Source organism: Danio rerio, chromosome 14, assembly GCF_049306965.1.
Source record: "Danio rerio strain Tuebingen ecotype United States chromosome 14, GRCz12tu, whole genome shotgun sequence".
Classification (NCBI taxonomy): Eukaryota; Metazoa; Chordata; class Actinopteri; order Cypriniformes; family Danionidae; genus Danio; species Danio rerio.
Window position 1 is genome coordinate 38,385,226 of NC_133189.1, and position 26,415 is coordinate 38,411,640.

Consider the following 26,415-nt stretch of genomic DNA (forward strand, 5'->3'; position numbering starts at 1 on the left):
GCTCTTCTTATTTTGCACAGGAGTCTGGGAAGGGCTCCAGAGCTCTGATTATCACCGTGACCCCAGGCGAGAACAGCCACTCTTGGGTCAAACGGGGTCAGAGGGCACTGGTGCTGTAGGATGACCTTCAGAAAGCCCTCCATCACCCCTTAAACCAAACCGAGATGACAATAGTGCTCTGTGCTGGATGTGGACTGAGCTCTCTGTCCTACAAAGCTGTCCCCTGAAGTAAAGTATGAAGACAAAAACAAGCAAACTTCCAGCACTGAGATGTGTTAATCGGTCATTTCACTTATAGAAGACAATTTTGTCATTATTTACAAAGCACATTGGGGCTTTTTAGTTCTTCTCCAAACACAGAAAAGTTTGAACATTATGTAAAAAAAATTTTCTAAAGACTTTTTCTTTGGGTGAACTTTAACACAATTTTAATTACAATAAAAGTATAAACGACCTGATAAAAGTCTTGTCTCCTATCCAGGTTTTAGGAACAACAAATAATAACTTGACTTCTAGTTTATGATTTGGTATCAGAAGTAGCTTATATGAAAGGTAAATGTCTCTAAATATGCCTATTTTACCAAAACAAAATATGAGCATGTCTTGATTTTTTATTATTTTATTAAGACAGTAAGGTCTGACTTTGCTAAGACAAAAGTCTTGTCACTAAACAGAAATAATGTACAGTATCAAAAATTATTAAAGTTATTTGGAATGGCAAAGAAAGCGTACTTGCAGGACCCCCAGAGTTCATCAAGATTATTTGGATTCATCTTCAATGCCTCCTCCATCTTACCCCAGACATGCTCAATACAGTTCATGTCTGGTGACTGGGCTGACCTTCTTTGCTTTCAGGAACTTTGATGTGGAGGCTGAAGTATGAAAAGGAGCACTATCCTGCTGAAGAATTTGCCCTTTCCTGTGGTTTGTAATGCAATGTGCAGCACAAATGTCTTGATACATCAGGCTGTTGATGTTGCCATCCACTCTGCACATCTCTCGCACACCCCATACTGAATGTAACCCCAAACCATGATTTTTCCTTCACCAAACTTGACTGATATCTATGAGAATATTAAGTCCATGCAGGTTCCAATAGGTCTTCTGCAGTATTTGTGATGATTGGGATGCTGTTCAACAGATGATTGAACGGAAAAATCAACCTTCTGCCACTTTTCCAAATGATCAACTAGAAGTCAAGATATTATTTGTTGCTCTTACAACTGGCATAGACGACAAGCCTTTTGTCAGGCAGTGTTAATTGATTTAGTTTTTTTCTGCTAAATTAATGTACATTTCTACATTTTTAACGATTTTCCAAGACTAATCAACAAACATTTCTATTTTTATCAAGGTTAAAATGGTTGTGCCATTTAATAATTCTATGTAAACCACAACATTTTTTCCTCTACATTTTTGATGAAAGAAAGTTTAAAAAGAACAGCATTGACATACTTTAAATATATAAAGTCTTTGCAGACAAATTAATTGCTTCCTAAATGAGTTTAATAGCATTACCTTCTTCCTACTAACCCTAAACCTTTGAATGGTTTTGTAAACACTGTCAATTTAGCTTGTACATATCACTAGGATACATGCATTCTCAGTGTTCTCCATGCATATATTACCTTGAGATTTTCAGCCAGTGTCCTATAGTACCCCTTGATATCCATGATGGCTGGTGTTATGTCAAAGGGAGGGAACTGTAAGGATACAGTTGAAAAACCTTCATCCAGAGGCCCGGGCTCACACAGATTTTCCAGCCTCTGTGAACAAATGCAACTCATGACTTTCGGTTTCTCCTCAGGTAACAATATCTGTCTGTGCGAGACAGGGCAGCTGTTCATTAATCTGGCCCCGATGAAGTGTTCACGAAAAGGAGATTGAGTCTGAGTCTCAGCTTGTTCTCATCAACATGAATAATGACAGAGCGGCAGATGTATCAGGATAATAATAGCAGTTAATAAAACAAGAAGAACTTGTGTTTTCATTTCATACGCCTGCACTGCGAGTTATCCCAGAGGGAGGTCAGTGGATATTTCGCTGTGTACCCCCAGACCCCCCATACACCACATTCTTTCGTTCTGTGTTTTGAGGAACCATGTTTCCTGTCAATCTCTGTTCCCCCAAACTTGTTCCCCTTACAATCACAAGAGACATCTTAAACGGCAAAACCCCCACAGGCAGTACTAGATTCCTGAGCTCAATGGACTTTTCCAATCTCGAATGAGAAGAATTGCTGTTTGGGCCTTACCATTTCATGCTGCCTCTCCATAGCAGCCAGCTGCTCCTCATAGATGCCAACTTGTTCTCGAAGGGCCAGGCAGTCAGTGGTAATTGCATCCACCTCCTGAGTTGGGTAGCAGAAATAAAGGTCAATTCAAACACAATACACTCACCCTCTGCATCTTCTGTATTCAGCATCTTCTAGTTGTGCCGCAGCAAAGACCGCAATGTATGGAAGATGACATCCACGCCTGTCATCCTCTGCTCATACAAAGATGCATTTATTCGGTTCATCTGGGTATCTTAAGTGGCTGATTAATTGGCGATGAATTCAATTACGCAGAATGGAAGCATTTGCATTTGAATGCTGCAGTGAGCCGATGGCTACGGGCAGCAGAGGAAGCGCATGGCGCACACAAATGCACTCCAGAGCCCAGAATTGGCACTGTGGCCACTGTTCCCCTTATCTCAGCAAGAACACAAGGCCGGCACTGGATAGAGTCTAGACAGAGCTTCAATGCTGATTTGCTTCTTCTATTGCACACCGCCACAGGGCTAAACTTTACTATGGTGGACGCATTTCATTTAGATGCAGCGTTGAGGTTTATTAAAAAAATAAAAATAAAATTTAATTCACATTTTCTCTTTTTTCCATGACAAAAAGCTGCTTTAAAGTCACCATGAAAGCAAATAAGGAAAAACTCCCAATAAAACTCTCTAAATTTTGCCAACCTCTTCCCACATAGTTTTCTTATTTGCAATAATGCCAATATCTTGTATAGAAATAAATGACTATTGTTTTACAATTGGTTTAACAAGGGACTGATATTAGTTAATCAATTATTTGATGATGAAAGAACATTATTTACATTTACAAAATTTATCGCAAAATACAAAATTCCTAGCCCCCCTGAATTATTAGCCCCGTTTATTGTTTTTGCCCAATTTCTGTTTAACGAAAAGAGGATTTTTTTGACACATTTATAAACATAGTAGTTTTAATAACTCATTTCTAATAACTGATTAATTTCATCTTAGCCATATTATTAGATATTTTTCAAGACACTTCTATACAGCGTAAAGTGACATTAAAAGGCTTAACTAGGTTAATTAAGTTAACGAGGCAGGTTAGGGTAATTAGGCAAGTTACTATATAATGATATTTTGTTCTGTAGACTATCAATAAATTTTAAGGGGCTAATAATTTTTCCCCTAAAATGTTTTTAAAAAATTAAAAACTGCTTTTATTCATGGCTGAAATAAAACAAATCAGACTTTCTCCAGAAGAAAAAAATATTAGCAGACATACTGTGCAAATTTCCTTGCTTTGTTACACATCATTTGGTAAATATTTAAAAAAGAAAAAAAAAAAACTTAAAAGGGGGCTAATAATTCTGACTTTAACAGTAAATATGCTGTACAGCGCTCTTTGTTTGTCCTCCTAGATCTGAACAGACCTCAGTCAGAGTTACATGTTTCTCTGGATTTAAGCCTAATAATTACAAAATTACATCTTTAATCTTAAAAGAAAATACGTCTATACCGAATGTTGTTTTTTACTGGAACAATATCTTAACTAATGTAAACTGGACTCAAGTATGGTCATTACCTCACTTTTTAAATTACAAATAAGGCTAAAGAAATATCATTTAAATGAATTCACAGAGTTTATCCCACCAAAATATTTGTACACAAATTTAAAACTGATATTGAGTTAGAATGCTGTTTTTGTGAAAGTTTTAATGAAATAATTTCACATCTATTTTGGTCTTGCCAATGTACTTAACTTTTTTTGGACTAATGTTGAAGCTTTTATTGCTCATAATATTTGAAAATAATTTTTGAGAGCTATTAGACTAAGGATCGCTCTTTAAAAGATACTGGTTTCATTAGAAACTTTATTTTATTATTATGTAAATTTCACATACATAAATCCAAGTTTGCCAAAAGCAAACCTCTCTTCATGGTGCCTGAAAAAGAATTTGTTCTGGAATATAACTTTACCTTTTTTTTTGTTTGTTTGTTTCTAACTCCTAATACACAGCTTTTCTGTTTATATGTACTTTATGCATCTCATGATGTAAGTTATTCATTTGTACTTACTTAACTTTTACTCTTTATTTGGTTTAACATTATTCTTTTACAGCAATCTTTTGTCTTCTGTTATTATTGAACAAGTTTATCTGGGTGGGGGTTGGGGATTCAGGGTTGTTTTATAATATAGTCATAAGCTGTATCCTTTTTATATTAAACAAAAATGTATATAAAACAAAAAAATGTATATTAAAGTGATTTCTAACTCTAAAAATAGAAAAGCAGTTAAAACAGTTAATATTTGCTCCTGCTCTATCATTTTTTTGCATTAAATGTTTGTATATATGCATTTCCTGTAGTAAAAGTGCATTTAATAACTCTGGTTTATAACTTAAATTGGAAAAATGTATCTAATAAATGTATATGTAATTAGTGAATTGATTGTGTTGTGTATTAAAACTACTTGCTGGTTATTGTAAATAAAGAAAAGTGAAAGCAAATTAAAAAAAATCAACAAAATGAAATTAAAATCTAACTTATTTAAAAAAAAATGTAACATTGCTGTATTTACTATTATAGTTAATTTATTTATACGAGCATCACTATGTTGTTTAACATTGTGCCCTTGTGAGTAAAATAACAGTACAATAACATCCACTTGTTTTTACATTGGCTTCCAGAGGGTACTCTCGATGGGCACAAAGTCAGAAAAATCATAGCCATTATAATAAAAGGTCGTTCCAAACTGAAGTGTTTAAAACTGACCACTTCAAAAAGCTCTTCAAGATTTAATAGGGTACAAGTGATGATTCCACTGCACATGTTTAATATGTGGCACAGATGACACAGAAGTGCATTCCAAGGACCAGCTTTTTTTTTTTTTTCATCCCCCACACCCTTTATCTTTTTTAAGCTCTCATTCTGGAGCAGAGGTCTCTAATCCTGTTCCTGGGGGGCAATCATCCTGCAGAATTTAGCCCCAAACCTCTAGATGTTTCTAGTTGCCTTGTGCCAGATGACATCCTAAACTTTTAGATTTTCACTTTTTTTATGTAACATTGTTTTGACTGTGAGGATAAAGTCTGCTGTACAGATCACTTTAGTGCACAGTGGTGGCACACTCAGGCTGAGGTGTTCCTGAAAGCCAAGACTTGATCTTTCACAATTCTTGTGGACTTTACAGACACTTGCACATGGCCAAGTCAAGTCATCCTTAATTCTAAGTGTAGTTTGTGTCAAAGCAGCTTTGGCCATGATGGCCACTGAACTGTACATCTCACTCAAAAATGTATTTGAAGTGTGCCAACTTGGTAAAGGTCCATTAATTTGAAGCCATTTATTAAATAGGGTACAAGCTAAAACTCAAGGGTAAAAGTTTACTGTCAGCTAGCTCTCTGCAACTCTCACATGGTCGTCCACTGAAGTGAAGCGGGGCTGTGCCTGGTCAGTACCTGCATGGGAGACCACATGGGAAAGCTAGGTAGCTGCTGGAAGTGGTGTTAGGGAGACCAGCAGGGAGTGGTCAACCTGCCGTCTGTGTGGGTCGTAACAACCCAGTATAGTGAAGGGCATTCTATACTCCTATACTGCTCAATGAGTGCAATATGGCTGCCTTCGCATCATCCAGGTAGATGCACACTGGTGGTAGATGAGGAGTAAAGCGCTTTAAATGTCCAGTAAAGTGCTATATAAATGTAAGTAATTATTATTATTATAAGTTTGAAAAGGTTTGGAAACCCCTTGCTGTGGAGGTTAAACCCTTCAGAGAGATTAGGGTATAGGGATGAGTCTCTCAGAACAGAGCACAGACATCTCTCACTGGCACAAGGGTCAAGACTGAAGCAGTAGCAAACTGCAAATATTGGCTTTTGCACTGAAGGTTGTTTTCATATTTTCAATAACTAGCAGAATAACTATTGTACTTGTTGGTGTATTTGAACCACAGCAATTGTTTTAGGTATAAAAACCAAAAATTAACTGCAACCTTAGAGTAAGATCTAAACCAGCAAAATAGGAACTACCTATGACAAAAGTGAACACTGGCGAACACAAACAAAACACAGCTTTAATCATGATGACCTGCATGGTCATGCAAATGCAACCAAGAAAATGCCCAGAAGGGGACATTTTGTTTCTGGCAGACTGGCCTGGTGCCTAGTTCTTATAACAGAGTTCCTAGACAAAACCGTGATCTGTCTTATATTTGGTCCTCTTTCAGATAAAACTACTGAAACCACACTAGTGAAAAAAATGCACATGCCTATGCACGCATACTTACACTTCTATTATTTATATAACTGCAACCTCAACTCTATATTATTATTTTGACTCGATCATAACTACCTCCTTGGTTCTTCTTCATGTTTTATTCGTTTTCTCTGACCCTCATTTCTTCTATTAGGCCAGGCTGATCCCTGTTCTAATCCCTGCTCTGTTGCATCTAGGAGATATGAGAAGCTGAATGAGTGAATTATTAGGCATGGTGAAAGCTTTCCCACATCTGCTCTTTTACTGGAGATGTGCTCTGACATCTGTGGGGTGACGGAGTGGTTTCTACAGAAAGCGGCTCGGGTTTCAGAGTGGCCGCTGGCCGGTAGTCAGCGGGGCCTGTAATCAGGACTCTCCAGAGCGGATCTGGGAGCAGCAGCTGTGCTGTGCCACTCCAGGGACAAAACACCCCACCCCACCCACAGCACAAGCTAACACTGCCATCTAGTGGTGGAGGAAGCCTAACAATGAAAAAAAGCTTATATTCCAGTGCAGGGGTGCTCACTCCTGCTCTTTAAGATCTACCTTTCTGCAGAGTTTAGCTCAAACCCTGATCAAACACAACTAAGAAAGATCTGAAGGAGCGCTTGGTGGCAGGTGTGTTTGATTAAGGTTGCAGCTGAATACTGCAGGAAGGTAGATCTCCAGGAACAGGGTTGGTGACCCTTGTTCATTCGTTCATTCATTCATTCATTCATTCATTCATTCATTCATTTTCTTTTCAGCTTAGTCCCTTTATTAATCTGGGTTTGCCACAGAAGAAAGAACCGCCATTTTATCCAGCATATGTTTTATGCAGCGGATGCCTTTCTAGCTGCAACCCATGACTGGGAAACATCCATAGACAGTTTTGCATTCACACACATACACTACGGACAGTTTTGCTTACCCAATTCACCTATAGCGTATGTCTTTGGACATTTGGGGGAAACCCACGTGAACACAGGGAGAACATGCAAACTCCACACAGAAATGCCAACTGTCCCAGCCGAGGTTCGAACCAGTGACCTTCTTTCTGAGAGGCAATCGTGCTACCCACTGCACCACCGTGATGCCTTGCAACAACGGAATGAACTGCCAACTTATCCAGCATATGTTTTACGCAGTGGATGCCCTTCCAGCTGCAACCCATTACTGAGAAACATCCATACACGCTCATTCACACTCATACACTACAGACAATTTATCTTATGCAATTCACCTATAGTGCATGTATTTGGACTGTGGGGAAAACCAGAGCACCTGGAGGAAACCCAAGTGAACATGGGGAGAGCATGCAAACTCCACACAGAAATGCCAACTAACCCAGCCGAGGCTCAAACCAGCGACCTTCTTGCTGTGAGGTGATCATGCTACCCGCTGAGCCGGTGATGCCGGTGACCCCTGTTCTAGTGCATAAATGTGTTAAGCTTATGATTAAGTTTACTGTTTTGAGTGTAACATTTCTGTACTGAGCGGTCTTGTATAACACCCACACTAACCCCTTATAAACATACTAAAACACCAAATAACTTATGTGCATTTAAAAATTTAATTGCATTAGATCATAGTTCTCAAACTGCATTCCTGAAGAGTTGCAGCTCTGCACAGTTTTTCTATAACCTTAATCAACCACACCTGATCTAACTAATCAAGATGTTCAAGACTACTAGAGACTCTTAAAGCGCGGCCACACTGGAGTTTGAGCATGTGAAACTCTGCTGTATGGCTATGCAAAAAGGGGCGGGAATCAACAAGACGATTAGACATTAAAAAAAACAAGCGATTGGTCCATATTTTTAATTTCTGTACAGAGAGGTCATGTTTTGACCTTTGATTGGTTTCATGTAGTCACGTGACGCAATTTTGCAGGTCAGAGTCTTGAACTTTACAATACAGCGAACTGCGAAAACTTGTCGCACGATCTTGCGTTTTCAATCTGTCACACTTGCATGTGTATGAATAGATGTCTAGGGGGCGAAAAGTGCATTGTGAGAGCTGGTGTGAGTTGGAGGTGGTTGGAGCTAAATTCTGCAGAGCTGCGGGCCTCCAGGAATTGAGTTTGCGACTGCTGCATTAAATAAAATATTGAACCAGACATTTGACAATCATTATTAAGTCCTTTATATCACTTTGCGACTCTTATATTATTAAATATCACGAAATGCGTTGCTATTGTTAATTGAAATGAATATAAAGTCATTTTAATTATAAAATAAATTGTACTCTGTAATGTAATGTGGCGGTTCATTCTGCTGTGGTGACCCCAGATTAATAAAGGGACTAAGCCGAAAAGAAAATGAATGACAGAATGAATGTAACGTGTATTATATAGCGCATTTACTGTGTATAGCCATATTATATAGTGCATTTACTGTGTATAGCCATACACCCAAAGCGCTACACAATCATGAGGGGTCTCTCCACACCACCACTAGTGTGCAGCATCCACTTGCCCACTCATTTGAATTGAGAAAATATTTGTTCATGACCACTTTTTTAATCCTATCACACATTAAAGTGAATTTTATATTAAATCATTGTGTACACATCAGTCTCTGGACTTGCTGCGTCACGAATACCAATATTTCAACAATTTATAAAATATTAATCACTTTCTGGCCATCGAATATTAGACATGGTTATATATATATATATATATATATATATATATATATATATATATATATATATATATATATATATATATGTATATTGCCATCGTAATTTTTGAAAGTATTACAGCGCTTTGTAAACTTTTAATATTACCGTTTGTTGAATCTCCCCATACAGTTTGATAGAGCGCTTGGACCCGGAAGCCACTTCAAGTGACCACACACTTAACAAGCAGATAGGTAACGTGTAAATCATTGATATGGTTATTAAGTAGACCAGATTTATACTAGTGTTTGTATTTCAATGATTTATCCTGTGTGAACTAATAAACTGAATTCAACCATTAAAATAACCTCAAAATCCCAAGCAAATGTGAAAAGAAAAACTTTAACTCTGAGAAAAGATCCCGTGTCATTTCTTGGTTTAAAAATATCTCAGCATCTAAAGCAGTGAAACTCACACATCTTTAAATGTAGCTGAGGTGTGCAAATATTTTTGGGCACCACATATCAAATAACATCTGCTGATTTTATGGCATTACCACAGAAACATCCTCTCGCTCTTGCTGGATGAGAGTCCTGTGCTCCACCACCTGATCACATTTCATCTGCAGACACCGCAGTTCACCCTTCAGCTCCTCCGTGTTACACAAAATCTCCTCCTGAGGGAAACAACCAGCCAGCAGCAGGAAAAGAATCAACAAAACTGATCGTGTGTTTTAAAATGACAATTTAATCATTCGAGTGAAGCTAAACATCCAGCACCACCCAGGCTGGAGTTTCTGAAGGGTACCTTTTCTTTGCGCAGCCTCTCTATCACAGCATCCAGGCTGAAGTCGGCAGGGTCTCTGATGCTGACGGTGGTGGTGGAGATCTGTTCTGACTCTTTCTTCTCCTTCAGCTCAATGATCTCAGCCTCCAGAGACTCGTTCTCTTCTTCTAATCCCCGAACCTACAACAGCCACACAAAACAGATGCAAAGATACAAGAGTAGAGGATGTGTTCAATAACACACAAAGAACAACTGATGACACCTCTGAGAGTTACAAGAAAAAAAAGGTGATAATTGATGTTACACTGTAAAAAAATGCAGGGTTCCGCACAATTCATGTTGTCTCAAGACAAATAGTTGAAGTTAACTCAATTGTTTCTACAAATGTAAGTGGATTGAACATAAAACAATTAAGTTGTCCGAACGAAAACTCAAGAGTTGTGTTGATTTAGCTCATTTTAAAGTAGTTTAAACAAGCAGCAAAAATTATTTTTGAGTGTACAACTCCGGTATGCATTGAGGTCTCATTAACAATTCAATGGCCCAAAGTCAATTTTATTGTGCAAAGACAAAAGGCAGTGTCTGATATGAAGTTGTTGATACTTTTGGGATTTTCAGTACCTTCTTAAACACGTGGATGTGCATCTAAAAATCATTTTTGCTGCTTGTTCAACTTGTGCTACTTATTTAAAATGAGCTGAAACAACACAATTCTTGAGTTTTTGAAGGGACTACTGATTTGTTTTATGTTTAATCCACTTAAAATTTAAGAAACAGTTTGGTTAAATTAATTTGTGTTGGCACAACATGAAGGGATTGTGTGAAACTCAGCATTTTTTACAGTGCACCATTACTAGATTTCAAGGTGTCCTAACTATAATTAGTTTGGTTGAAGAACAAAAAGTTTAAAGTAATTTAGTAAGACTTTAAATTAATGGTTCATTAGTTACTGCTAGTTAATGTATTTACTAACTTGAACAAACTAATACATTTATTATGGTACTTATTCATCTTTGTTAATGTTATTTAAGTCAAATAATGTTAGTTCATCGTAACTCATGGTGCATTAACTAATGCTAATAAGCACAACTTTGGATTTTAATAATGTATTAGTTAATGTTGAACTATGATTAATTAGTGCTTTACAAGTTTATTCATACTTTGGTAATGTTAGCAAATACATGAATTATTGGACCATTATTCTAAAGTCTTACCAGTAATTTTTCACAGTTCCACCTTCTAGCGAGGTAAAGTCTTTAGTCAAAAAACTAGGGCAGAATTATCAGGCTTATACTACTGGTACTAAACCTATTGTATTGATGAATTCCAGGAAAGCGCTGGTAAGATATTTCTGTGTGCATTTCAATTTATGTAGTTAATAAAATTTTGTGGGAAAAAATGGAAGTTTTATCTTGCTGTTTAATATTTACTTATTTGCTTTGGTTTTGGTAGGGAAGCTCGTTTGTGCCACAGAATAAAAGATAAAAAAGTAAAAAGAATGGCAATCTCTCACAATTTTTTCCTTTTAAATTTGCATCTCACAATTCACAAGAAAATAAATAAATGAATGAAAAAAACACATTCAAATGTGCATTCGTGCATTAGTCGAGTAAAAAAATATGTATGTAAAATAAAACGTTTTCAATAAAGATGATGAGAAATCTGGACTGATTTCTGAAAGATTAAGTCATAATAAAAACTGGAGTAATGATATACTGAAAATTAGGCTTTGCTCTCCCATTAGGGTATTTTAAACTGCATTAATCTTTGACCATGTAACACATTTTTAATCAAAGAAATTCAGCTTGATGGGCATCTGACATATTTTTTCTTTACAATTTTAAATTTGCATTTCACAATTCACAAGAAAAATAAAATCACAGCTCTGAGGAAAAAAGTTAGAATTGACAAATACTCAAAATTGACAAAGTACTCAAAATTGAGAAATAACAGATTTGTATAGTTTTAAATTTTTAAATAGAACATGTATGTGGGTTTTTCAAACTTAATGCACTACATAAATATATAAATTCTCTTTATATATAGTAAATAATTAAATAAATAAATGAATACAACTATTTAAAAATTCCAGGATAACAACACTTTTTTTTACCCATCCAGAAATTTTGAAATAATTTGGTGAAATGATATAGATCTGAAATCCGGTTAAGATGTGCAACTTGTGTAAACCAGAATCAAATGTTCAGCATCCCTGTACCACAAATAAGAGAAACCACTTTATTCTCAAAATGTCACATCATACGTCAATACGAGGTAGAGGACAATGTGACTTCAGCATATTCATGGCCTTAATATGATTTTCTTCACACCCTCAGGCAAGTGACTGACCTCATTAAACATCATGGAAACATGATAATTAGGCCACACACAGGGAGACCCATTAGATTCAGCATGAGCACAGCTGCGCGTTACCCAGCAGAACCTTGGGTGTGTGTGAGTGTGAAAATCTTCATGTATGTCTCACCACATCGATGAGTCCGGCGAGGCGATCATTGAGGGCAGCGATGACAGAACGCTCATGGACAAATCGAGACGCACCCTCCTTGTTTAGTGCACGAGCTGCTGCAAAATCCAGCTCAGGACATTCAATCTCTGACACTCCACCCCTGTGAAACAGATCCAAAAACTGTCCAAAGAATGTGTTTATGTTCCAAGCAAGCATAAACAAACACTATTGAATGAAAAGAGGAAATGCTGAAGCACGAAAAGAGCTTCACTGATAACACATTCATGCAGCACGTTTATGGTGTTTATATTAAAAGGAAGAATAAAGAGTGAAGTCACTGTTTACACCATTCAAAAAGATCAGCAGGTGTGACTAAAAAAAAAAGTTTCTCCTTCGCAGCTCGAAATTGTTGAGAGTACACTTCTATCATTATTGGATTATGAAGATATATATGCACGCACCTCTGAATGTTTTTGAATATTGTTGTATATGCCTTAAGTATTGTCACTGTTCAAGTGCACACAAACACACAACACTGTAACTTATATAAAATGACAAGATGGAGCTCAATACAGTCAAGGAGAAAACAACATATCTTAGTGTTTATTTAAAAGCTTTAATTGGTAAATTATCACAGTATATAATATATCTAGTTTGTTGGAGTACTTTTCAAATACTTACAATACCAGATCAGCAGATATAGCCTAAACTTAAGATATCATTTTTTTTCCACACAGAGTTTGTGTGGAAATCTGATCTGAAGTATGCTACTGTACATATGTGAAGAATTATACATTATATTATAATCTTTTATTTTAAAGACTGTCAATTTAGAACAGTGCACACGTTTTAACAACTGATTATGGTTTATACTATTTTTGCGTGTGTCTATGTGTTGATGTGTATTTTTTTTTTGTAAGTCTTATGCTGCCTGTCTTGACCAGGACTCCTTGGTATAAGAGATGTTGTGTCTCAATGGGAGATTCCTGGTTAAATAATTAAATAAATAAATAAACTACAGTAGATAAAAAATGCATTTGTTGTTTCCATTTAAATTGCTTGAAATGCTATTAATTTGTGTATTAATTGTGGGGAATGAAAAGTATGGTAAAAAAAAAGCTTTCAATAAAGATAAGAAATGTTCCCTGAGCACATGAGCAGTATTTTAGACTGTATTTTAACAGTAATTTAACAGTATTTCTCTGAAGACTGTGAAACAATCAAAACTGGTTAGTGATATGGAAGATATAGCTTTGCTATCATATTAAGACATTTGAAACTGCATTAATCTTTAACAAAATTACACATTTTTGATCAAAGAAATTTAGCATGACGAGCATCTTGCAAAAGCATTTTAAATCACTTACAAACCCAAAACTTTAGTAAATATTTAAAACTGAATTTTGTTATTAAAAAGTTTATGAATGAATATTACAATAATAAAACAATATGTATTAATTATTATTATTATTACTATTATAAATAAATAAACATAGCTTGCATACAATACTAACTTAATTTAATTGAAGCAAATATATATGTGTGTGTGTATAATATATATAAGGAAAAAAAGCTAGCACTATGCATTTTTTAAACACAGTATATGCATATTGTATGTTATTACATGTTGTATCAATGTTAAATGTATTGAAAAAAAACACCATTATATTATTATCGCCATAATTAATTAACATTTATATTAAAAACAATGACAACAAAGCAAATATGAGTGAGTAAACATAAGTCAATCATTTGTACATGCTTTAGCTGTTCATTTTGTATATTAATCCAACTTGGTATTACTGTAAATGTACCAACCATTTCAGTTTTAACACAGCAGAATGCTCTCTATAATGACAAATAGCAGATCAATCTAGAGTTGAACATGTACCATCTTTGGACGTATACGCACTGACCTTGCAGTGAAGCGGGCCTGGACTCCACAGCGTCCTGCAGCCAGACTCGTCTGCTCCTCCTCAAACAGCTTACGGTATGAAGACACTCTCAGCAGAGCCATGACAGCAGCACAAGAGAAAAGACAAGATGACAAGCAGACAAGCAAGCGGACTTTATAGACACTGGCTGAGAATGTCACACACACTTGTGGGAACTCTCACTGAACACAAAAGTAGACCAACTAGGGGAACAGTGTCAGATGATAAACTCTTCGCACAGAGCAGAAACAATTCAGCCGCTGCTCCAGGACTGGAGGTCACTCCTTCTGAAAGACAGTATTAGCGGAGAGCAGGGCACAACACTTAACCCTATTGACTTGCTTAATATGTGTAAATACACATGGGGTCCAAAGTAGAGCTGCATAATACTGGAAAAATACACAATATCTTTGAGTGCTGCAATAACTGCATTTCTGATGATATAACTTTTTAAAAAATGCTATATTATCAGCACTTTTTAAGAAAAAAATCTTTGGTGTCACAATGGCGCTGAAACAAGATCGCCTCACAGCAAGGTTGCTAGTTTGAGCCCCAGCTGGATCAGTTGCCATTTCTATGTGGAGTTTGCATGTTCTCCCCGTGTTTGCGTGGGTTTCCTCTGAGTGCTCCGGTTTCCCCCACAGTTTAATGACATGCACTATAGGTGAATTGAATAAGCTTAATTGTAGTTTATTTGCGAATGAATGTGTATGGATGCTTCCCAGTATTGGATTGGGGCTGGAAAGGTATCCGCTGCGTAAAACATATGCTGGATATGTTGGCGGTTCATTCCGCGGTGGCGACTCTTGATTAATAAAGGGACTAAGCCGAAAAGAAAATGAATGAATGAAAAAAGTCTTTCATTTATATAATTGTCAAACCAAAATAAACAGGTAAGAGATTATTTTCTGAGCTAATTAAAGCTAGAAAATTTATGTTGAGGTGCAAAGATTTAGAAGTTAAAACATCATAAATGACTGAAAATCTCTGCAGAAACACTGATTCTCATTGGCTGTTCTTTTCTTATACTACAAAAATGTTGGTTTATACACAATCGAGTTGTGTTAGGACAACATGAAGAAATAAAGTTAACTTGTAAGTTTTTTACATATTTAAGTGAATCAAACATAAAACAATTAAGTTGCAAACATCAATAGTTGAGTTGTTTAAGCTCATTTTAAATAAGTAGCTTGAACAAACAGTAAATGCCCTTTTTTTTTTTTGAGTGCATTTCGTCTCCCAGAAATATTTTCAGTTCTGAGTTCACCAAAAAGCACCTACTGAAGAGGCGGGTAGAAGAGTGTAAAGGCCCCATCTGATTGGTCAAATTCGATAAAAGAGCATACACTGTAAAAGGAGAAAACTTTAACAAAATACTTTAGGTTGTTACAACAACATGAATGAATTGGTTTCAACTTAGTTTATTTTATCAGTACTTTTAGGCGTAAAAAGTTAAGAATTTATTAAAGTTGATCCAATGAGCAGTGTATGCATGCAGGACACAATTGCTAGGCACATAAAATGAATTAAATCTTTTGCACTTCTCTACGATATGGATATTGGATATACTATTATGACCATAACAATATTTTTTAATATATTGTGAAACCCTTGTTCAAAGTAAAATGTTTCACACTTGTCCTGCACAAATATGTGTGTTTTTTTTTCATGGTTAAAGTGTAAAATGTTTCCATTATTCAGTTCAAAGTATGGAAGTTATTTTTTACATCATGGCAAAAAGATTGGACACATTGTAAGGTAAGTATTAATATGACAGCTTAAAATGTGATACTTATTCATAAAACATTTTAAGTTGTGACATTATTAAAAGATGAAGAAATTTTTTTTCCTTCAATAAAATGAAATTAATAAATTTTTCCAAATAATACAATGGTGTAATTTAAGATTGATAATAAATAAAAACTTATTTTGGATTGTGACAATAAAAACATTGCAGGGTTTCACATGCTTGTAAGGGTCCGAATCCCAACACACAGCTACAGTTTACAGCAGAGTTCAAAACGACGATGACAAAAAAAAAAATAAATAAAAATAAATAAATAAATAAAATAAAATAAATATATATATATATATATATATATATATATATATATATATATATATATATATATATATATATATAAAAATATAAAAGTTACATTGCTTATGTTGTAAATCAGTATTTTTCTAATAAATGCAGGAACACACTATATTGCAGTGTTAATACTTTTTCCATTTGCACAACTGTAATTTAAAACCGGTGGGTGTTTTCTGCTAGTTAGCAAAGCATTAAAAAATGGTCCAAACTGCTAAATAACATAGAAGAAATTCAAATAATTGTACAGTTATGTCTCATACACTGTAAATAATCCAAGGTTCCACACAATTCATTCATGTTGTTCCAACACAATTTGACAGTTTTTGCAAATTTAAGTGGATTGAACATAAAACAATTAAGTTGCCCAACCCAAAAAAACATAAGCATTGTGTTGGTTCAACTCATATTAAATAAGTAGTTTGAAGAAGCACCAAATGTAATTTAAGTGTATTAAATTACCACTAAAAACTAAGACTACAAATTCCCTCAAGATAGAAATGTACTTTAGCGGCCGTTTAATAAATGTTCAGTGATATCTTCAAAATATGCTCGAATGTTTTTGCTATATACAGTAGTTTTGATAATGCAATTATTATATAGTGAATACCATAATATGTTAGCATGTGTAGAAAGGATTAATGTTAGATTGCACCCTGCTGAGCCGTACGTGAACAAACTTAAAGCATTAAACTTTCCTGCACAAGGTTGAGTAATAATAATAAAAATCCTAGAATGCTCGATTACATAGTCATAATGTCTTTTTATTTGACTGAATAAATTAGATGCCCGACCCCTTCCCACAAATAAAACAAAGTATGTGCAAGTACCCAGCTGCAAAGTACCAGAACTAAATAGAAACAAAGACAGGACACAAAGGCAAACAAACAGGCGGGGTGGTGATTACAGCACTCTAGAAAACTATGTAATATCAGTCCGAATATCAGTTCCTCTGATTCAGTCTTTAGCAATGAGGCCCTCCCAGAAACATTATTTATTGGCAATAAAAAGAGTGAATAGTTCAGGCCTTTAAAGTTTGAGTAAGAAAGAAGAGCACCATGGTGGCCCTTTAAGCAGAAAAAAATGACACCAACATAAAGACACAGACATATGCTTATAAACATGGCAGAGGGTGTGAAGTCATTTAGACATGCGAGATCTGTAAAAGCGGATCATCAGAGGACATCCAGCCACAGCCAATATCATTCACAGAACGTCACTACTTAGCATTTGTGCAAAAGTACTCTAGCAGTTTCACTGGGGCAGTAAAAGGTTTCAGGTAGCACCTTCAAGGTACATACCGATGTTTTAAGATATTACCATAAGGCGAACCTTTTAGGTTATGTAAGATACTAATAAAACCTTTTTAGGAATAGATAAAACACAATGTAGGCTCTAAAGAGACACTCAGCTTTTTTGTTTTTTGGAAATAGCTTATTTTACCACTCCCACAAAGTTAAACAGTTTAATTTTACTATTTTTTAATCCATTCATCTGATCTCCGAGTCTAGCATAAGCACGTTGAACTTAGCTTAGCATTAATCATTGAATTGGATTAGACCATTAGCATCTTACTCAAAAAAGGAGCTTTGATTATTTACCTATTAAGCTTGACTCTACTGTAGTTTCATCGTGTACTAAAACTGACGGAAAATGAAAAGTAGCTATTTTCCAGGTTAATATGGCTAGGAACTATACTAGCACCCCAGCTTAAAAATCAAGGAAATTTGCTGTAGTACCATGGCTGCAGTAGGTGCAATGATATTATCATCCCCTGAAAAATAGTCCTGTTAGGTAACAGCGATGTGCAAGATCTTGGTACAGCAACAAAATCCCTTGATTATTAAACCAGAATGACAGCACACTTCCTGGCCATAATGACCTAGAAAATAGTCTTATTACATGATAGAACTACAGAAGAGTCAAGCAATAATTAGGAAATTTTGGCTTTTTTGAGCAAGATGCTAATGGTCCAATCCAATTCAATGATTTATGCTAAGCTAAGCTAAAAATGTTCCTGCATTTATCAAGATCAGCTGAATGGATTAAAAAGGTAAAAATGAACTGTTAAACTCTAGGTGACCTGTGAAAACGAACCTTTTTCCAAAAGAGTGGCGTGTTCCTTTAAGGGTACTGCTTCAGTGACAAGCCGTTACACATCTAAAGCTACTATTTTGCACTTTTTGTCTGACAATAAAGAAAGGCAAAACACAGCATGGTTGGCCAGAAACTGCTTACAACTCCTTTTTTTTTTCCAAAGTTGCAAGACTCACAAAAAATATTTCCTGTGAGATTCTAGGGAAAGGCTGCTAGTGGAGAAGGGCAACAATGTCACACGAGTATGTGGTGAAACAGCTTTGGTGGTTTGTGCTACAATAATATTTTAGCATCGGGGTGATGATTAATAACAGAGGAGACTTCCTCTTTACACACTCTAGTACAAAGCCAGCCTGACTGGTGCAAGGAGTTAAACCCTGCAGAGTTTCAGTCATATTCACAAACATGTTTGACAGAATCCCAATGCGTTCAAGACAGATAAACATGACAGTATGTTACCACACTGAAATAGAAAGTGTATATGTAACATGAAAGAACACCAACGAAGAACACAAAGACTGTAAACGTACACAAAATCCTCCTGGTCTGGGTTAGTATAACTCACAACATACATATATAAATAGAAAGACCACGCTTGCATCTTTACAGGACATGACAATACGATAATAGACCACATTATTTAAAATGTTAACGTCTCTGTAGAAGCACAAGATCCAGAGCAGATCTATAAAAGAATAAGACCTTAAGTCCAGATCTAAACCACAACCAATGCTAATAGTCACTATTGAAGATGACTGAAGAATTATGGGTGTGATTGTGCAATCACAATAGACCGACGAAGAGACCGTGAGGGATGCCCGAAATGCCCAATGCTGAGGACAAATGAGCACGAGACTGGAATCCATAAATAACAAATAGACACAACCCGGCTGATTCATCATGATTCAGAAAGTACTGAATGAGTAAAGATCATATCCCAGACTTCTCTCCTTCTCTCTGAAAGATAGTCGATTGTCAAAGTCACTCACTTTGTGAAGGTCATTTTTGGGGGAGGAAAGAGAAGAGAGTGAGAGACAGGCGGAAAGATGAGCTGGCAGCAGCAGTCAATACAATCTCCATAACATGGCTTTCCTTTAGTGTAACAAAGTCATTTTTTTGAGTCCCCATGAGTCACATTCACACGCCTTCAGTCAAATCTGGCCGGGAATATTCGGATTTGGCATTACAGCACTCTGATCCAGAGTTAAAAACCAGAGAAACGTAGGGTTTCAAGTAGCATTACAGATGCTACACTGAAAAAAGGATGAGGTTCGTAAGGGTTAAAGTGTAATTATTAATGCTTCCAAAGCCACACAATCAGGGGGCGTAGATAAGCTGACACCCATTCCTCTAAAGCAGGAACAGAAGTACAGCGTAACATACAGGCAGTGTCTGTGCAAAACAGGCACTATCCAACAGTGCCAAACTTTCATCACTGAGACATGTTTGTGTAGTGTGGCCCAAAAACCTTTCATAATTCCAGCCACAAACACACCCCAATTGTTTGTTTCTTTTTTGTTTTGTTTTGTTTTGTTTTGTTTTGTTTGTTTGCTTGCTCCAGAACCACCTCAGACGACACCTTGTTCTGTTGTCTTCTTCCTCAGTCTTCGTCGCCTGCCATCAGAAAACCCAGGATGAAGTCGTTGGCTTTCTGGCGATCATGTTGCGTCTGTTTGCCAGCAAGGTTGGGAGGCGGTCGGATGAGGAGGCTTGCGAAGAGAGTAGCTACACAAGAAAAGACACACGATAAGTAATATACCTGAATTTACGCATGTGATGGTGATGGAGTAAATCTGACTCACCTAGGAGGTTGGCGTTTAGGTTGTTGTCAATAGAGTGTTTGAGTAATTCTCTCAAGAAGGCCATCAGGTAGCGGAACACATTGCGATGGGCTCGTGGGAGCTGGGATATTAGCTGAAAAGAAGAAAAATAACTGTTTACGCGCTTTAAATCATTGCCATAAGAGCATTTCAGTTATAACGTAGAATACAAACATAAATACTGAATTTCGATGAATCATTTGATTGACTTGAGTGCTCAGCATAATGGAGTACAACCCATTTAAAAAAAAATACTTTTATCCATTTCTCAGTGAATATAGTTATTATATAGAGGTGCATTTGAACAAAACAAATTTATTTAACAGACATATTTATTAAAATAATATTTTAGTCTCAGAACATCTTTAGAAATAGAAAGACAATACATTTAAATTCATGCAAAATATTGCAATAAACCACAAACTACAACATTTCAACTAAATTGTATATATTTTTGTTTCTCTTGATTTTTTTGCTATTTTTAAAACTGCTATTTAATATCTTTCTATTATTTAATTTATGAACCATCAGCACAAGCTATTTTGTTAGATTTGCTCCAGATTTGGCTTCAGCACTGACTAAACTAATGTATATGCACAAATTTAATATCGTAAAGCTTCCTATAGAAAATACTAATTTAAATGAGAGATTTGTGAGGGGTGTACATATATGCTGAGCACTGTACACTATTAAAAAGGCTTAGTGGTTAATTCATGTATACACTTTGCCTTACAGATTATAGAATATTTATGAATGCTGATGATAGTGTATTTTTATTTAATGCCATGTTTGCAACAAAGGCTATTTTCATGGCAAAACAAATCACTAATGAATATACAATTAAAAACAACTAACAGTGAATACATGTATTAAATAAGATTTTTACCGCTAATACATTATTAAAAATTGAAAAAAATGTTCAGGTGACACTGTTGAATATTTCTTCTGAAGGATTACTGTATCAAAAAAGCAATAATACAGTGACAAATTATTATTTTAGCTTTTTATTAGAAGCAATAGAAACTTGAAATTATGAAATTAGAAATCTCTGACAGTATCATATTTTAAAAAATTTATATCATTGACCGCAAAAATATGAAAAAAGTACATATAAACAGTATTTTTATGCGAGTGTGTTCATGAGTTTGTTATATTATTGTCATCATATTATTGTCATCATTTGGAACATTTTTACCCTAATTTTGTACATCAAAATGAAGTTTTTATTTTTGCTTTTTTGCTGTTGGAGGTCATAAATAATCACAAAAATAAATAATCCACCACTGAAATGTAGTTGTGATGAGTATGTGGCAAATTTATTTTATACAAAATGAGTGATAACATGAAACAACAAGAACTGAATCATGTACTCGTATGTACCTGCTTGCAGAGGCGGCTGTCATGAGAGCATTCGAGACAGCGCTGAAAGAGTTCATAACACAACACGGGTTCAGGAAGAGCCTCCAAGAAGATCAATAGAGCTTCAGCAACCGAGTGATTACAGCCAGCTAACCAGCAGTCAAGGAGAACCACAGTGAACAGCAAGAATGCACATTTCATCCACAGGAGAAGAAAATATGGCTGTGTGCAAAAGGCAAAGACAAGGAAACAAAAAAACAAAACAAAAAAAAACAGGCACAGTGTCTCTAGGGACCTCGTGCACCATTACTGTAAACCAGAGCTAACATTCTCGGTCTCCCAGATGCACAGGGAAACATTGTGTGGGAGAGTCCGGCCAGTCAGAGTGGTTTTAAAGGAAGCCACTCGGTCACATTCATTGATGTGACAGGCATTAACATTTCTATGCTAAGTAACTCTAAGAGCCCTTAAAGGGGTTTGTGCAGACTATCAGACTGTAAGCTGTCTGCTGGGAAAATCTCTTGTCCCTTCTATATATAAATATATTTTATGAGCTTTTGGTGGGAAAGGATACGGATGGAATCAGGAATGCTGGTGTCCAAGCAGTCAATAATACTTTGTAGCTCGTCTTGCAGGCCAGGGGTCTGGAAAAGGTCCTCCTGTAGCAAAAAAAAAAAAAATCAATCAATCAATCAATCAATCAATCAATCAAATGAGTACTTATGATTGATCCCTGGTGCATTCATGCGTTATTTTGTTTACCTGCTGGCAGGCCTTGGTGTAGAGGTGATTAACAAGCAACCAAACCTCTTTGGGAATCTTTAGAGGTTTATCTTCTGTTCCAGCACTGTCCAACAAGAATGTCATCCGGGCTTTCTCCTGAGAAATCCAGAAATGATTACTGTCCTAAAGAGCTATATTAGAAATTTAAAAGGAGAGCCCTAAATATTTGGTAGCACTATACACAAATACATGCACAAAGTCCAATGCTTAGTTGTTGTGAACTAGTGCATATTTTAAGAAATTTTTACAAAACTTGAATGCAGTGTGTAAAGTTTTAACACAATTTGTAATGTAATTTGTATGACCCTATCTTTATAATTATAATTACAATTGCAGGCCGCCCAAGTATATTTAGTGACACTTTTTTTTACTATTATTATCATCATCCTTTACCATTATTTTGTATCTGCCTAATATAACCAAACAACCGTGATCGATAAAGTAGTGGAAAATCCTCTCTCATTTACCCGTTTCGTTCTGTGACCTGTCAACACTGGCACAGACAGTCTCACTTGCTCTGTAGATACACAGAGACGGCCAGGGGTTTCTAAATCTCCTAAAATGTTTGGGATTCTATTTTACTTTCTAGAGCGAAGATTAATCATAGAAATTTTTGCATAAGGCTACCTTTTTACTAAAGCCTACTTTCGCTTGGCTTTGCAGATGACTGCGCACACATAGTTGCAGTTCAATAATTCACTCTTGAATCTAAACGAAAATTTACTTTATATTCAGAGAGGATGAATTGGCTTCAAAATATCCTATATGTAAACCATTAGTTAATCAACACATTTGCGTTATTTAAATAATCAACACGTTATAATCTTGCGATAATTATAATTTAGAGATACTGTTTGCTTTCATTCCTTTTTCTGTCATTTACTTTTCCCCTTGCTGATTATTTTATTAATTTGACAATGTTAATATATTACATAGGCTACTTGATATACAAATCTAAAATGCTTTGGCATTCAAGTTTGCTTTGAACTAGAAAGAGCGAGAAGCAGATTTGACCTGTCAGTGGGAGCACATGGCTCCTGAATAGCAGAAAAATAAGAGAAATAGTGGATGTCATTTTGTATTTCAACAGTCTTTTTTTTTTAACTTAAACCTATTGAAAAGTAGCAGTGTATAACAGTGTCATAATAAATACAATTATTGTTTGTAATTATTGTTTGTCACATATACTTAACTATTTATGGGATGCGAGTAATCCGGTTACCACCGCAAGTATAATTCAAACTAGTGGTAAGCACTGATTTGATTTAGGATTTTTTATCCTCTTCACTGTCAACCAGTTTTACACCAAATTAAATCATCGCAGCAAAAAAATAAAAAATAAATAAAATTATATATATATATATATATATATATATATATATATATATATATATATATATATATATATATATATATATATAAACATATATATATATATAAACATTTTTTTTTACTTTTTTGTAATTTTGTAAAAAAAGATAAATTAAACTATTTTACACAAATTTGGTAAAATTTTAGAGTAAATTTTTTTAGTTTATGCTTTTTATTTTAATTTTAAATCTCCTATGTTCACCAATGTTGAATTTTTTAAAATAAAATATAGTAAAACTGTGAATATTATTATAATTGTAAACAAATGTTTTCTATTCGAGTGCAAATTACAACATTTAAAATGAATTACATTTGTGAAAAGTGCTTTTAAAAATACAATTATTAACAGTACGGCTTGAAGAACAATGACTTAGTTTAAAGAATATAATATAGACCCCAATTTACTTTCAGTTACCTTTTCATTTTTAAAGTAGTAAAAAGAAATTTGAAATAGTGGTATATGTATGTAATTATGTTCAGCATGTTTTCTCCTCAGGAACAAAACATAATAACAAAAAGCAAAGGTGAGAAAACAGCTCATTTAAATAAGCTCTGCGATTCCAGTCAAATATTCACGTAATGTTTATTAATATAGCACTGCATGTGGTCACACTAGTTTGTTCGTCGTGGTTCTTCGAAAAAATGGGGCCTTCAATGTATCCCTCTAACATTGAGTCACAAGATAACATTCCTCTCTTTCATTCACACACAGAAACATGTTATGCTCAGAAAAGTGACAGCCTTGAGACCCCTAAACAACATGAGCGAAGTCATGCAATTAGTAGGAATGAATTTCATGCTGAGCCACAGAGGCGAGATCAGAGTCCAAAAACAACTCTGAAGAACAGTCCGAATTACAAACATGGATTTGTGGGGCTGGTTTCACCATGCTGTGAGCTGTTTCCTCTCTCGTCTAATCTAATATCACTGAGGAAAGGAGGAGCAGAATTCAAGCTGAGAGATTCAAGTGATTTTCCTTAGTCTGAACCAGCAAAGTGACTGAAGCAAGCTGACCAGTGGGAACAGCAAAGCACATGGAGAGTCATACTGGGACAAACGTTTGAGAAAAAAAAAAAAAAAACAGCTACTGTTGCCTCAAACACACCCTAATAATCGCAACTGTCCTATTGCATGACCTAATGAGTCTTTTCTGTAAATGAAGGTGGACTTTACCTTTTCCATGCAGCTATCCTCTCCCTGAGAATCATGCAGACCCATATTGATTGGTTGAAAAGGAGTGGTCAGAGCAAGAAAGAAGTAAAGGTAGGAGAAAAAAGGAGACAACAGAGAGACATTGCGTAATCAGTGAAAAGAGTTTTGCATAATCATAGATAAGCGGCTTTTGGCTTCCCATGGCGATCAGTAAATAGACAGAAAGAGAAAATAACTAAAAAGAAGACCGATTACTTTCTAAATTAAAAACTAATCATAGTTTGAGAATAGAGTGAAGAGTGAAATTGATATCCCCTCAGTGAAGATGCGTTTAGTCTTTAGAACAAAAATGGAGGTCAATATATGGCTACCATTTAAAAGAGTTCCCTCAAAAAATGAAAAACTAATCATAATTTGAGAATATAGTGAAGAGTAAAATTTATCCCACACTTCCATAAAATCAGTGAAGACACGTTTAGTCTTTCTCTTTGGCAAAATGAAACCAAAGATTCTATTAAAAGTGCTTTCAGAACACAAATGAAGGTCTAGATATTGCTACCATTTAAAGGGATAGTTCATGCAAAAAAAATGTAAAATGAATTATAATTTGAGAATATAACGAAGAGTGAAATTGAACTCCCCTTCCATGAAATCAGTAAAGACACGTTGCCAAAGCTGCCAAAAGGAAGCCAAAGATTCTATTAAAAGTGCTTTCAGAAGAAAAATGGAAATCAGTCTATATCTGGCTTCCATTCAAAGGGATAGTTCACGCAAAAAATTAAAAATTTGAGAATATAGTAAGGAGTGAAATTGATCCCCCTTCCATGAAATAAGTAAAGGCACATTTAGTCTTTCTTTTTGGCAAAATGAAACCAAAGATTCTATTAAAAGTGCTTTCAGAAACAAATGGAGGTCTATATCTGGCTACCATTTAAAGGGATAGTTCACACAAAAAATTACAAACTAATTATAATTTGTGAATATTGTGAAGAGTGAAGACTCATTCCCTTTCATGAAATCAGTGAAAACACATTTCCAAAGTTGCCAAAATGAAGCCAAAGATTCTATTAAAAGTGCTTTCAGAAGAATAATGGAAGTCAGTCTATATCTGGCTACCACTTAAAGGGATAGTTCACGCAAAAAATGAAATATGAATTATAATTTGAGAATATAGTGAAGAATTAAATAAATCTCCTCTTCCATGAAATCAGTAAAGACACGTTCAGTCTTTCTCTTTGCAAAGAGAAACCAAACATTCTATTAAAAGTGCTTTCAGAACACAAATGGAGGTCTCTATATGGATACTGTTTAAAGGATAGTTCACCCAAATGAAAAAAGAAATATCATTTGAGAATATAATTAAGACTGAAATTGATCCCCCCTTCCACGAAATCTGTGAAGACACGTATAGTCTTTCTCTAGAGGTTCAGCTGCCAAAATAAA

At 35.3% G+C, this 26,415-nt stretch overlaps 2 protein-coding genes across 3 annotated transcripts in view; both read right to left on the bottom strand.

Annotated features, from left to right (window-relative positions):
• The window catches only part of vimr2 (vimentin-related 2), a 33,944-nt gene extending 19,538 nt beyond the window's left edge, over positions 1–14,406 (bottom strand). Inside the window, exons 1-6 of the mRNA XM_009291199.5 lie at positions 14,278–14,406; positions 12,380–12,521; positions 9,916–10,074; positions 9,665–9,784; positions 2,255–2,350; positions 1,629–1,766 (exon numbers count right to left, since the gene is read on the bottom strand). Coding sequence (XP_009289474.2) covers positions 1,629–1,766; positions 2,255–2,350; positions 9,665–9,784; positions 9,916–10,074; positions 12,380–12,521; positions 14,278–14,378 — 756 coding nt within the window. The 5' untranslated portion in view covers positions 14,379–14,406. The remainder of the gene's footprint in view (positions 1–1,628; positions 1,767–2,254; positions 2,351–9,664; positions 9,785–9,915; positions 10,075–12,379; positions 12,522–14,277) is intronic.
• Positions 14,407–17,133: 2,727 nt separating this feature from the next.
• Positions 17,134–26,415, bottom strand: part of ocrl (OCRL inositol polyphosphate-5-phosphatase) — a 32,357-nt gene continuing 23,075 nt past the window's right edge. The window contains exons 19-24 of one of the 2 annotated variants that reach the window (XM_009291139.5): positions 24,994–25,017; positions 22,429–22,545; positions 22,241–22,325; positions 21,688–21,815; positions 20,290–20,401; positions 17,134–20,212 (exon numbers count right to left, since the gene is read on the bottom strand). In XM_009291139.5, the coding sequence (XP_009289414.1) occupies positions 20,088–20,212; positions 20,290–20,401; positions 21,688–21,815; positions 22,241–22,325; positions 22,429–22,545; positions 24,994–25,017 (591 nt within the window). In that variant the 3' untranslated portion in view covers positions 17,134–20,087. The remainder of the gene's footprint in view (positions 20,213–20,289; positions 20,402–21,687; positions 21,816–22,240; positions 22,326–22,428; positions 22,546–24,993; positions 25,018–26,415) is intronic. The other variant, NM_001077764.2, reaches the window with a different exon arrangement.